This window comes from Zootoca vivipara, chromosome Z (assembly GCF_963506605.1).
Source record: "Zootoca vivipara chromosome Z, rZooViv1.1, whole genome shotgun sequence".
Lineage (NCBI taxonomy): Eukaryota > Metazoa > Chordata > Lepidosauria > Squamata > Lacertidae > Zootoca > Zootoca vivipara.
Window position 1 is genome coordinate 26,761,775 of NC_083294.1, and position 14,545 is coordinate 26,776,319.

General features: G+C 43.2%; 1 protein-coding gene across 2 annotated transcripts; it reads left to right on the plus strand.

The window, feature by feature from the left end:
* Positions 1–3,864: 3,864 nt before the first annotated feature.
* LPAR4 (lysophosphatidic acid receptor 4) lies at positions 3,865–14,047 on the plus strand. Of its 2 annotated transcripts, XM_035102075.2 has the most exons (3): positions 3,865–4,197; positions 5,234–5,279; positions 12,593–14,047. In XM_035102075.2, the coding sequence occupies exon 3, from the start codon at positions 12,733–12,735 to the stop codon at positions 13,777–13,779; it is 1,047 nt and encodes a 348-aa protein (XP_034957966.1). In that variant the 5' UTR covers positions 3,865–4,197; positions 5,234–5,279; positions 12,593–12,732; the 3' UTR covers positions 13,780–14,047. The 2 variants fall into 2 exon arrangements, with proteins under 2 accessions (XP_034957966.1, XP_034957965.1); XM_035102074.2 differs by lacking the exon at positions 5,234–5,279.
* The last annotated feature ends 498 nt before the right edge of the window (positions 14,048–14,545 follow it).

Below are 14,545 nucleotides of genomic sequence, written 5' to 3' on the forward strand. Positions count from 1 at the left end.
GGCACTTATTGGAAATAAATAGTTCTATTCATTCCTAATAATCAGCATGGGAAAGGCAAAGCACTTCTCCTGTTTAGTGATGCTTAGATTGCTGTCTTGAACCAAGTGAGTGGGATCCTAGTCTAAATACTTTTTCTGTATTGCTATTTTGCAGGCTGTTTCTCCCAGGCAACTATGTGCTTGCTCTTATCTTTGGTTTACTTGATCTGCACTGCACCATCACACAACACAGCTTGGAACAAAGATTGGATGCCAGCTTTGAAGCAAAAATCTTCACTCTCCTTTCCCAGGCTCTTGAATGTACAAGACTACAAGGTTGTTCTGACCTAAGCCAGGTGCTTACAATCTAAACTTCAGGGTCAACCCAAGATATTTTTCTGCCTGAGATAAATGACCAGGTGGTGCCTTTGCTGGTGGCAAGGAATAGGAAAATTACTGAATGCCAAGATCCAGATTTGGGGGAAGTACTCTTTGCTAAGAGAATCCCAGCAGATTTGAAACCACAAATTATGCAGCAAAGTACAGTGGTACCTTGGGTTACAGACACTTCAGGTAACAGACTCCGCTAACCCAGAAATAGTACCTCAGGTTAAGAACTTTGCTTCAGGATGAGAACAGAAATCGTGCAGCGGTGTGGCGGTGGGAGGCCCCATTAGCTAAAGTGGTACCTCAGGTTAAGAACAGTTTCAGGTTAAGAATGGACCACCAGAACGAATTAAGTTCTTAACCCGAGGTACCACTGTAAAGCGTGGAAATATAGGATGTTAGGCCTTTAAAATATGCCCTAGTGGTTTTCACAACTTCTGTCTTCCTTTAGGATAGAAAGAGACCACATGTATATAATTTATTTAAAAAAAAATATTCTAAACAATTAAATTCATTAGCAGGATTGATTTAAAACTTGTATTTAAAATTATGAACTAAGGAATATTTAAGGATTTATTAAAAATTGGAATTCCAAAGGAGATGTGGGGTGGTGGTGGATTATAACATAAGGAACCACAAAAGGGGGGGGTAGGGAAGTCAAAGGAGATATATGTATTGTTTTCTGATTGATGCTTGATTATCATCTTCCAAAGCGACTACTCTATTCCCAACCTAAGAATGGAAAATGAAATACTGGTGGACAACAAAAGAGGTTTAAAGATGCTCTCAAGGAAAATTTTTTTTAAAAAAAAATGTAGTATAAGCACTGATAACTGGGAAACACTGGCCTGCGAGTACTCCAATTGGAGGAAGGCATGTTTGGCAAGCCCTCACCGTGATCAGTTCCCGCCCGGAAACCAATGTCCCCACTGTGGAAAGATTTGTGGATCCAGAATTGGCCTCCACAGTCACTTACGGACTCACTGTTAAGACCGTGTTCATGGAAGACAATCTTACTCAGCTACAAGTGATCGCCAAAGAAGACTGTAAAACAAAAAAGTGCTATTTGTGCTGCTGTATTGTGTGTGAAGTGGGGCACGGTTGGCGCTGTGGGTTAAACCACTGAGCCTAGGGATTTGAACCGCCGACCTTCTGATCAGCAAGCTCTAGGCTCTGTGGTCCCCTAGCAGAGCTCAGCAGGGAGGAGGATGGGGACAAAGCTATAATTCAGGCATCCCCAGACTATGGCCTGCGGGCCGGATATGGCCTGAAGGACCAATTTATCTGGCCCACGGTGACCCCCACCGCCTGCTGCCGCCGCCCACACTTACAGGCGCAGCATGGCGCGGCTGCCCACTTCTGGGTGGCAGGAGCACCGGAAATAGCTTGCACGCATGCACATCATTTCCAGTGCACTTCCAGGTTGGAGGAGGCCCATGCGCATGCACATAAGCTATTTCCAGTGCTCCTGAGACCCAGAAGTGCGCCGGAAATAGCGTGTGCGCGCTCCCCCGCCCTCCAGCCCACCGTGAGATCCAGCGCTTCGAGTTTGGGGACTCCTGCTATAATTATTTCCCCTGCTGGTTATTGGCTCTGGCTCTCTGGCTCCACCTACTGTCAGTCTCCTTGCTTTCTGACCTACAAGACCCAATAGGCACAAGCCGCTACTGACTCACAGGCAAAAGAAGAAGAAGAAGCTGGAAATGATCTCACCAACATGCCACATTTTAGGTATTTTCAGAGCACGCTTGAGATATGCAACTCCCGTCAAGCAGTCTGGAGTGGTATACCCCAAACCTCTGCATAGGTGGATTCAGCCATCTAAAAGGGAAATGGGTCTGGAGAGGTTAAATGCCATGCAGCTCAAATTATTGTCCCTAGCTGTGGCAGTCACAGCAAAGTCGCCATTCATAACTTGCCAGAAAACGTACGCCTCCCCATGCTCATGATGCCATGTGAATAGGCTATGTTCTTGAGCCATGTATTCAAAGTCTCACCATACCTCCACTACAAATTGGAAAGCTCAGGAGAATTTCTTTGCTTGCTATCAATGAATGATTAATACAGTTTTTAGAAAATGATGTTCTTTTAAGGGATTGAGACACAGGAGACAAACCAAACTATGGGGGGTTGTGTTTTTCCTTCCTTTCTTCCTTTCTTTCTTTTTACAAGTGAGCTAATGCTGCTGTTAGATTCAGGAAACTGCTTGAGTCCACTGGATAGGAGCCACTGGGCTGTAGCCAGGCGCTGCATGGCAAGGGCACACAGAGCCTGTAGAAGAGAAACAGAAAGGGCTGTTTGTTTGCTTGTGTGGTGCTCCTGCTTCCCCCCCTGCCCCCGCAGTGGAAGGAACTGAGTAATCTTCAGTGGGTTGTTTACATTCTGGGGTGAGGGGTGACAGCTGTAGGGAGAAGAAAAGCGTTCCTTTTCCTATTAAAATTTGACCCCATTGGCTAAAATTCACCCCTTCTGGATAATGGATGTTTCAGTTGATTAAACCACAGATTCAGCTGATTATAGCACACAGCCTCGTTTTTTCATCCATTCTCTGTAGTCTGTAGTTTGACCCATTTTCAAAGGGTTGGAAACGACAGAGGTGTACTACAAGTGCACAGTAGCCAGAAAGAAAGTAGGTTTTCTTTACCTTTCATAATACTAGAACCTGGTGTTATCCAATGAATCTCCTATAGAGTGGGAAGATTCAGGACAGACAAAAGGAAGTATCCCCACCCCACCCCCAGCACATAGTTAAGCTATGTAACTTGCTGCCACAAGATGCAGTGACTTCAGAATATTAGAAGAGCTTTCCTGAACCAGACCAAAGGCCTATCTAGTCCCGCTATCATGTTATCTTGCAGTGGTCAAGAGAAATCCGAAAGCAGGACCTGAGCACCACAGCACTCTTCCCCACTCGCAGCGACTGGTATTTAGACAGACCATGGTTACTTGCCACTGATAGGCTTAACCTCCATTAATTTGCCCAAATCTGCTGAATCCGTCTAATCCTCTTCTGAACGCAGAATTACAATATCTAACTGCATGGCTCTATCATTCTGCTCTTCATTAAGTTTCCTACAGCCCGGTCCTTCCACGTTCGCAGAATCAAACCCGATGCGAATCTTTTGTTATTCAAGTCTCTAGCAAGGACTCCCCTGCCAGCAGCCCCTCTCTCCGACTACATCGCCCACCACCCTTTCGCACAGGAAGCGACCCCTCCTCCATTGTCAAAATCGGACCTTTTGAAACTCAGCTCGCCCTTTGCCTGTGAAAGCAGAACCCCCTCCTTTCTCTGACCAAAAAGGCTTTCCAAAAGAGAGAGCTCCCACCCCCTTGCAGCCATTGGCCACCTCATGGGAACCCAAAGGACGGGGCGGAGTCCTGGGCTGCTTAGAACGGCTCGCCATCCAATCAGAAATTCCTTCTATTGGGAGATTCTCTCCCCCCCTCCGCCCCCCCGTTCTCCGCGCGCACGACGCTCACAACTCCTGCTCAGGGATTGGAAGCGGGGCACAAGAGCCCATCTCCAAAGAGGAGGTTTCGCCGTCCGCCGCCAGCCCTTTAAACAAAGGCTTGGAGGGTTTGCTCAGCGAGCGCCTCTGCCTGCTTCTCTGTTTTTGAGGATAATCTGTGCATTTTTGGAAGCTGCAGATAGTTTTGGTTTTGTTTGTTTTTGGGATCCAGCTCCAAAGTGTCACCGAAACAACATGGAACAGATCTGTGGATTGCAATGCCCGGCGGCAGGGAGCTTCTAACTCGGACCTACAGGCTGACTGGATCTGGAAGTAGTCAGTGGGGCTGATCATCCCACCTTGGGAAGGTGGTTTTTGCTGTGTAAGTTGGCTTTTCCGTTTGTTTCTTTGAATTCATTGTTAAATTAGCCGTTTTAAAAAATGTGACCAGATATCTAGAGAGGTAAAGAAGCGCCTATAAATAACAAACGAATAAAATCTCTGTTCACCACCACTGTTCTTTTCCTATGATTTCAAACATTTCCTAGTGAGGCCTGATCCGGTGTGTGTCACACAGCGTGATCCTAGGCATATCTACTCAGAAGTGAGTTCAATGGGGTGTGCAACAAGGTAAGTGCGGCATCAGACTATCATTTCCAGCCACACCTTTCTGGCGATAAGCTCCTCTGATCTCGGCGATACTTACTACTGAGTAGACATGCCAAGGATTCTGATCTAAGGCTCCTGAAACCGATAAGACGACTAATTTATTTCGGCAGGGGTCGTGGTGGGTGCAATCTTTCTGCTTTCATATCTGAGACTTTTAAGCAACAGTTTTTATAGGAGGCCCACGAATCTTCTCACCTTGATGGAGCAAAACAAAACTGCTTTTAGTTCCAAAGTTTCTGCAAATCTGTGTTTGCTTGTAATAAAAAGATACCACAGTGCACATTTTCTGATTGTGATCATTGAATGGGGCTTCAGTCATCACACCACACCCCCATAGCCTCCTTTTCTTTAAATCCCATTAAATATTCTTAATATTCTTTAAAATATTCTTAAAAATGGAAGTTTGGTATTGCCCCCCCTCTTGTTGGCTGCTTTAAATTTCTGCATATTTAGTGTAAGTTGGCACAAACACATACATTTACATAGTGCTTTGGCCATCTTCTCTGCAGCTAAAATGCTAAATCCTTTTAGAAAAGCACAGATTTTAGTTTTAGCTCCATGGGTCAACACTAAACAGTAGTTTGGAGTGCGTACATTTTTACATTTTACATTTCAGCTCTCAAAGACATTCCTGTTATTGTAAAACGTATATTGTTTTAAATCATATCTTTATTTCTGTGTAAAGTATGATTAAACAGGCAATAGTTCTTGACACTTGATTTTTCTTTCATCTGTGTGATTCCACTTAGGTGCATGATAAAAGCTACTATCCAGTGCGTTGTTGTCATTCCAATGGTAAGATAAAATCAGAGTATCATAAAGCACAACTGAAGCAAAAACAAGAGAAATAGAAATGTAATAAATGTTTTGAAATGTAATGCTCCTTTATTCCCTAGTAAGTTGTTTAGGACTGCTAAACTCAGGATCCACCAAGATTTCTGCCCATTTCTTCATTCATTTCTGGGATTTGTATATTTCAGTGTTTCAGTGGATTACAGTATTTTATTGTATTACACTGATAATACAAATATTGATAGATACAAATCCCAGAAATGAATGGCTGAATGGCTGGATTGTGAGTAAATGTAGTATATACTAATTATGTATGAAACCTGAAACTATAATTTACAGGGCTACGGTTCTCAGCACCGTTAACAAACTACAGTTCCTGGGATTCTTTGGGGGAAACCATGTGTTTTAAATGTATGGTGTAGGTTCAACACAAGTGCAAGACTGCCTTCATCGGTTCACTGTTAAGCAACGAGGTGCCAAGTATATTAGCAGCAGGTTATATCCAACTAAGTTCTGCTCAGAATGGACCTATTGAAATTAACTGGCCTAAACTAGTTGTGTCTACTTATTTCAATTTGTCCACTCTATGACTAACATAGAATGCAACCCAGAATCCCAAATCTGCCCTGACTGCCTGATACAAGGAACAGAGATGTATCCCATCTTGAAATGCTGTGTAGTCTCAAAGCACCTCATCACATGCTTAAAGCCTTGATAGATCAAACCAAAGGTTCATCAGGCCCAGAAGCCATACGGTCACAGAAGCCAACCAGATGTTGATCAGACACCCACAAGGAGGTCATGATGAGAGCAATAGCTTTCTCCCCACTGTTGACCCACAGTACCTGGTATTTGGAAGCGTGGATCTTAAAGGCTACATTTAATCATTGTGACTAGTGGTCATTGATAGCCTCATTGTCAGGCTCCCATCCCAAAACACAACAACATGCACAAAGGTTTCTATCAGTTTTTGGGTGCTGTTGGGTGATGAATTAGAATTAAGATGGCAGACTGAACCTTTCAAAACTGCACTGATTTTTTGGCTTAGAATTCCTGAGCAACACCAGCTTGTTATCTATAATGCTGTCAAACTACTGAGCATCAGAAGGGTTATTTCTGCTGAAAGTATGTTGTGTTTAATATAAATAATTTGTCATTGTATATAAATACAATGGATGGTGGAACTAGAAGGATGGGGAAGTTCAGAGTTCAAAATCTGCTCAGGATATCCTCATGTCTGGGTATTCTCCATTGCCTTTCTCCTTAGTCAGTGAACTGCAGGGAATAAAGCAGGAAACTAACTGGATTGCTCTGGATTGATTTCAGAGCTTGCAGAAATAGCCAAAAATGAGCAAGAGACCATAGCTGCCAAGTTATCCCTTATTTTAAGGAATTTTCCCTTATGCTGAATAGGCTTCCTCGCAAGAAAAGGGAAAACTTGGCAGCTATGGCAAGAGACCCAGAGAATATATTGGTTTCCTCTTCTGCTTCTAAACCAGACGTCTTTCCTAGGGGAAGAACCATAGTGCAGTGGTAGATCACCTGGTTTGCATGCAGAGGGTCCCAAATTCAATCCCAGGCATCTCCAGGTAGTTCTGGGTATGTCCCTTGACTGAAGCCTTGGAGAACAGCTGTTACTCTCTGTGCTAAATGGACTTGGTATAAGGTAGTTTTCCTGTGTTCCTAGCTTTAAGTCACTTGGCAAATTCAATTGCTTGCCTTTTAGGTGGAGGAATCAAATGCTTTCTCTCTTCTTTTCCTTTAAGAAAAAGGGGGGGGGGTATTACCATTGTAATGGGCATATTGTATTGAATTTCTATGAACATTCAGTAGTAGTCAAGCAAGGGGAGATGGTGGAAGATGGATAAGGTTACTTGGCTGTTGTAACTGTCTTTAATTCAGAAGGGTTTAAGGACATAGAATTGACTACAGTATCTGTATAGTTACCAATTCCAGATTACCTTAATCTTCAACACACTGAATTCATAGGATAGCTGTGAGTGGCATTAATATTGGACTGTTTGCTTTGGAATTGCTGGCCTTAATGAATGGTTTTAAGAACTATGATGCAGCCTGTAATGGGCAGACCAGACATGAATTTTATCTTGTATTCTGGTGCTGCATAGTTATTTTCTCCCCTAGCTATCTGGAAATGAGTGGGTGGGGGTGGGGTAATAGAAGCAAGCTGCATCAGAATTTTGGGAAGAAGAGAGATACTTGTTCCCTGATTACTGCTGCCTCCACTTGCCTCTCTGTAAGTTCCTTGGGGCAGAGGTCTGCTGTTCTTGTATTCTGTAAAGCACCATGTACATTGATGTCAACAGTGGATTGCATTTTGTTTACCAGCTATATTAAATCGTATTTTTTAAAATGTGCACATTTTCTACGCGTGCAGCAATGCAAATGGCATAATTACCTTAGCAAAGAAAAGAGTCCTTAGTTTAAAGAAATCCCTTAAAAACATAAGAAATGCCCTGCTGGATCAGACCAAAGAATTGTCTAGTACTCCTGCATTATGTTCTCACAGGAGCCAGCCAGTTAGAAATGGTATAGTGCAAATGTGACCTCTGACTCCCCTTCTGCTGTGTCACTCAACTACTTGAGTTTGGTATTTGAAGTAGTGATAGGACATTTGGAAACTTCCTGTTTGTGTCTCTGTCCTACCTGAAACTAGGGGTGGGAGATGTGTGGTAGGAGAATTATGTTTGATTTGGTAGGTCACAAACTGTGCATTTGCAGCTTACCAAATTTGCAAATTTGCCTTGGCAAAACTTTTCCAATCACTCATAGGAACAAAGAGGAAATAAAAGTTTCCCAATCACTCATAGGAACAACAAGGAAATAAAAACAAGTGCCGGTAATTCCTTAACAAAAGTAGTACAAATGGAATAATGGGCCTTTTTCATCAGTGCACTTGCGGGTAAGAGAATCCAGATGAGAGTTGTGTGTGGCAAATCTAAGGATGATTTGTCAGCAAGTATTTTGAGAGCCAGCTTTTGAATGTAATATTTATTTCCTTTCGAATGCACAGCTTGCAGAAACCAAAAAGGTAAGAGCTGTAGGGCAGCTGGGGTTTGTTTTATATAACTAATGCACATATTTATTCAACTGGGCATATGCAAATTTATGTTTTGAGTCTGCATAAATGCAAGTACTCATAAAGCTGAGCCCAAATTTAGATGCATAACCAGCAAGATTGGGAATCTCTCCCCCCCCTTTTTAAATGAAGCTGTTAAAAAGAAAGAAATAGGCTTATGCATAAAAAGGTTTTTCTTTTATTAAAAATTGCAAGTTCCTGCATTGATCCATTGGGTGAATAGAAAGGTAAAGGGCCCCCTGACCGTTAGGTCCAGTCGCAGATGACTCTGGGATTGTGCCGCTCATCTCACTTTACTGGCCAAGGGAGCCGGCGTACAGCTTCCGGGTCATGTGGCCAGCATGACTAAGCCGCTTCTGGTGAACCAGAGCAGCGCATGGAGATGCCGTTTACCTTCCCGCTGGAGCGGTACCTATTTATCTACTTGCATTTTGACATGCTTTTGAACTGCTAGGTTGGCAGGAACTGCTAGGTTGGGTGAATATACTGGTACATACACACAAAAACAACAGTACTTTTAAAAGGATTGACTGAAAGATTACAAGGAAATGAGTGAGCATCTTGAGATCATCAGAATGCAAGTTTGATAAATCTGAAAAATGTGGAGGTTTTTTTTTATCCCAATAAGCTATATTCCTCACTGATGCAGTGTTGCTTTATGGATTTTTGCAGAAATAAAGGCCCCATATGCAGCATGTATTATAACACAGTTACATTAAATGGTAGGTGCAAAGAACTGCAGTTTTTTTAGGGTGAAGAAAGTGGTTAGAGGAGATCCCTGTTCCCATCACAGAGCTACAGTTTCCAGAGTAGTTTTACTGCCCCCCCCAATGCTTATGGGTACTATCATTTTCCTACTCATATGGAAATAATGCCCCTCAATGAGGCCAAACTTAGATTCACAAAATGTTTAGGGGTATGCGTACCCCTGTGTCCCCCCAGAAAAAAGCACTAAGTTTTACAGTCAACCCCTCTTCCCAGGGACTTCTGTGAATTGCAACTCTGTGAGGTGAAGACAGATCTCCTAACAACTCTCAGCACCCTTAAGAAATAAAGGTCCCAGGATTTGGTCGGGTGCGGAGGAGCCACGGCTGTTTAAAGGGATATAATAGTGCTTTAAATGTATACAGCAGATGGGACCACGGTCAACAATTGGGGGGGGGGTCTTATGATAGTAGGGAACTTGGGTTATATTGAGAGATACGTTGCAAGATAGCTTAGTTGGTAGAGCATGAGACTCTTAATCTCAGGGTTGTGGGTCCACGCCCCATGTTGGGTGAAAGATTCCTGCATTGTAGGGAGGGACTAGATGATCCTTATGGTCCCTTCCAATTGTGTGATCCCATGAATTATCTGTTCACTCAGCTTATTGGCTAAGATGACTCCCTGAGGTCACTCAGTAAGCTTCATGGCTGGCTTGAGCTTGGTCTTCTCCAATACTGTAATACTGTACCATATTGCTGTTAAGATCATTATTCCTGTATAGAGCTATCACCCCTCCACTGACAGGTCTGGGGAGCTCAACACCTATAACACCTGGCCGTTCTGACAAGGGCTGATGGGAGTTGTAATCTAAAACATCTGGTAGCCAAAAGTTGGAGGATGCAGATCAGGCATAGGCAAACCTCGGCCCTCCAGATGTTTTGGGACTACAACTCCCACCATCCCTGACCACTGGTCCTATTAGCTAGGGATGATGGGAGTTGTAGTCCCAAAACATCTGGAGGGCTGAGTTTGCCTATGCCTGATGCAGATGTGCACTGTGCATGTCATACATACCATTACAGTAATGTGCACTCTGTACGGTTGGCTGATGTTCTTGATGCAGGGATGGGAAACCTGTGTCTCACCAACGTTTCTGACCATTGGGGCTGTTGGAACTTTCCAAAAGGTCTCCAGTTCCCCAGCCCTTAATGGCAATGAGGCCGAAGTGAGGAGCAGCTACATAGTTTACAACCTGTACTCATGCAGTGTGATGCTGCATGTTTTTACACAGAGGTATATCCCTCTGAGTCCATTGGATTGTATCCAATTCTAGCCCTATTTAGAGTAAATCCATCGAAATTAAGAGGCATGGCTAATTGAAGTCTGGGTAGGACTTAGTTAAGATTTCCTTCCAAATCAGCATGCTTAAGATTGTAGCAATCTTAAGCAAACTGGTTAGGAAATAAATTCAATTGGATTTGGTGGGACTTACTTCTGAGTAAACACATAGAGGACCAAGCTGCATGCTGTTATTCTATCAGATTTAGCTTGTTCTTGAATTTTAAAGAGGGGAAAGAACATAAGTGCAAGGTAAGTACAATGGTACCTTGATTTTCGGACATCTCGAAAGTCGAATGCTTCGGCTTTCGAACGTCGAAAACTTGGAAGTAACTGCTTCGGTTTTTGAATGCTTTTCGGAAGCTGAACATGCCTTGTGGCTTCCGTATTGAGTTTTCTAGACATAAATGCTTCCGGAAATGCCTGCTTCAGTTTTCAAATGTTTTGGAAGTCGAACGGATTAGGTTCGAAAGCCAAGGTTTCACTGTATTTGTTATTTCCTGGCTCCGCATATAAGTTTAATACAGATCATACCTTGAAAACTTGTTGGATCTGAATTACAGAGGCAAAATAAGCTATTGGGCAGAGTGAGATGCAAGACAGGGAACAGCAGCAAGGTGTCAGAGGACAATGCAAGTGTGTGCCTTTCCTTTTATATGCCTCCTAACTCAGAACTGAAGCAAAATGGTTTGAATTTTTCCAGAGAACTCTTGGAATTGCCTAAGATTTGCTGTTTCTGAAGCCACAAAAAAAGAGGAATTTGTCATTTGATGTGGTTCCAGGCTCCTGACTAATGGTTCCTTTTGTCAAAAGCATCCCAAGTCAGATGTTAGATCATGTATTACAACAGGACACACACCGCTGGAATGTCTGCTGTTTCTCCTGCTGCAGATGTTTGCCTCCTGTAGCCATTCTGCAGGGGCCCCAAACCACTTCTGCCAGTGTTGCCTTTTGCTTGCTTTATCTGCATGTGACTTACCTGCCCATCCCAGATCAAGCTCTGCATCCTTGGGTACTTTTGTTTGCCAAAACTGAAGTCTCCATGATTCCCCTGCTTTCTTTAAGCTGACTCAGACCATTGATCCTTTCAGTTTAATATTCCCAGCACTAACTAGCAGTAGCCACTGTCAGACAGCATGACATGGAGATGACTTTGAGGTTTAACCGGCTCACTGTGGTCCTTCCCCAAATAGAACCAAATACTATGTCAGACACCAAGTATAATAGAACCTAGAAACGTTCTTTGAAATGACAGCTGCTTTAGAAGGCAAAGAACACACAGGTGAAACAGGAAATAACTGGATTTTTTAAAATGCACACATACTATACAGCACAAGGGCCATATTCCCTCCAGGACAACTTTCCAGAAGTCAGCAGTGGGCAAGGCCAAAGGGAAAAGTGATTGGAGCAACAAATGCAAATTTCATCTTTGTACAATAGGCTAACTCACATTCCCCCCTCCATCCTCTATGCAGGCAAACAAAAGGCATTATCAGAGTTCAAGGATACATTCTAGCCAAGGGCATGTGAAAATCAACATTGAAGGGCTGAGTGATTAGGAGTGGTTTGTTGAGGTGATGTGGTGTTGGAAGACTTCTGAGGGAAAGAGAGAGAGAGACCAGAAATGTTGATTTGGCTCCCTGGCCCAAGGTTCCCTGCTCCTGGAATACAGCATCATTCCTCACACTGTTGTTCTCCAGATATTGCTGGACTACAACACCTGTTGGCCCCAGCCAGCATGTATGCTTGAATCCAACTCATACACAGAGAAAACCCATTGAAATCAATAGACACGAAGTCCATAGATTTCAGCGGGTCGATTCTGAGTATGACTTACAGTAGTTGGATTCAGTGCAGAGAATCTGGCCCCCATCTGCACAATATCATACCACTTTAAACAACCATGTCTTCTTCCTCACAAAAAATCCTGGGAGGTGTTGTTTGCTAAGGGTGCTGTGAGTTGTGAGGAGACCTCTATTCCCCTCACAGAGTCAGATCCCAGAGTGGTTTAACACTCAATCCCTCTTACCAGGGAACTCTTTGAAGGGAAGAAGAGTCTCCTTAGCACCTGTAACTAACTTCCTAGGATTATTTGGGGGATGTTTTATATGAATTGGGAGGTACTTAGACTAAGTATTTGAGAACTGATTGCTTTTTCCTTTCTGGTTTTCCCCAGGAGAATGGCACCCATCACACCTGTGTGGCAACAAGCATTCAGTCAATATCACTGGAATATGCTCCTTAAGGTGAGCCGGGCTTCCTGACTTTCATTGCATGGATTCCACTTAATTTGGCTTTGCAAAGTGCAGAGCTGTAATGGGGAATCACAGCAACAACCATACATGCATGACGGATGATTCCTTCAAGTACAACCTCTATGGAGCTGTCTACAGCATGGTGTTCATCCTTGGCTTGATCACCAACTGTGCTTCCTTGTTCGTATTCTGCTGCCGCATCAATATGCGATCTGAGACCACCATTTTCATGACCAACCTGGTGGTCTCTGACTTACTCTTCGTCTTCACTCTTCCATTCAAGATCTTCTACAACTTCAACAGGCACTGGCCCTTTGGAGACCTTTTGTGCAGGATCTCAGGGACAGCCTTCCTGACCAACATCTACGGGAGTATGCTGTTCCTCACATGCATCAGTGTTGACCGCTTCCTCGCCATTGTATACCCGTTCCGATCCCGCACCATTAGGACAAGGAAGAATACAGTCATCGTGTGCATGGGTGTGTGGATTCTCGTCCTCAGCGGAGGGATCTCAGCATCCTTGTTCTCCACCACCAACACTTACAACAGTAGTACAACGTGTTTTGAAGGCTTTTCCAAAAGCATATGGAAAACCTACTTGTCCAAAATTACAATATTTATTGAAGTGGTTGGCTTTCTTATTCCCTTGCTGCTCAACCTCATTTGTTCATCACTGGTCCTGAGGACCCTCCGGAAACCTGCCACGCTTTCCCAGATTGGCACGAACAAAGAGAAAGTGCTCAAGATGATTGTTGTACATTTGGCCATCTTCCTGGTGTGTTTTGTACCTTACAACTCCATCCTTTTCTTGTATGCCCTTGTGCGTTCTCAGGCCATAGCAAATTGTTTCTTGGAGAGATTTGCGAGGACATTCTATCCAATCACGCTGTGCATCGCCACTCTGAACTGCTGCTTTGACCCTTTCATCTACTACTTCACGTCAGAGTCTTTCCAGAAATCTTTCTACATAACCCCCCACCTCAAAACTGACTCTCTTTTCAAAACTGAAACTCCCTTAACAAAGATTGCCCTACCGGTGATGCAGGATGAGATGAGCGACCAAGCCATTACAAAGGGGGGAGAGCTAACATCAGAATCAAATTTCTGATTCTGAGGCTTTTGCACTGACAGGAGGCTGAGAATTGAACTTCAGAGAAAACTACATAACTCACTGTCTGGGAGAAGGGAATGGGGATGAGAGATGAGAACCACAGGGAAGTGTTTTATATATGTGTGTATACATATGTATGCAGCCAGTTGGGTGCTCATCCTGCCTTCGGAAACCTTCTCATCATATCTTAACTCAAATAACACTGTCCTTTTGTATGTTTTGCTTTTGAAGCTATGAAATAATAAAATATTTCACTTTGCCTTGGGGTTTTTTTTTAAACTACAGCTGATTGTTTATTGTTATTTGGGGTTCATGCACAATTTCCAAAATTTGGCATTCTAGTAAGTTATTTTTCTATGTATTTCTTGCCTTCCAAGGAGTCTTGCTTTGAATCTCCACCAATTTTGCCTCTAATGAAAGGGCTCTGAAGCATCCTCTGGTGACATCAAAGGGCAGCGTAAAATATATGGGGGAAGGTGTTCTTTCAGGTTCTCCTAGCAATGCCAGTTGGTTGGAGGAACTGGTCATTACTCAGCATCGGAATGGATTAGGAAAGGACCCAAATAGGTTTCTTGGTGGTTTGCAAGTATTAAACACTAAGTACACAAGCATTAAAATTAAATGTACACCTGTATATTATTACCTCCATATTAATTAATATGCTACTATCCCACCCTTTTTTTCAATCTGGAGCACAATTTCATGAAGAGCAACAATAAAAGACAACCATATACCAGTAAAAGACATAATTAAACCAGATAAT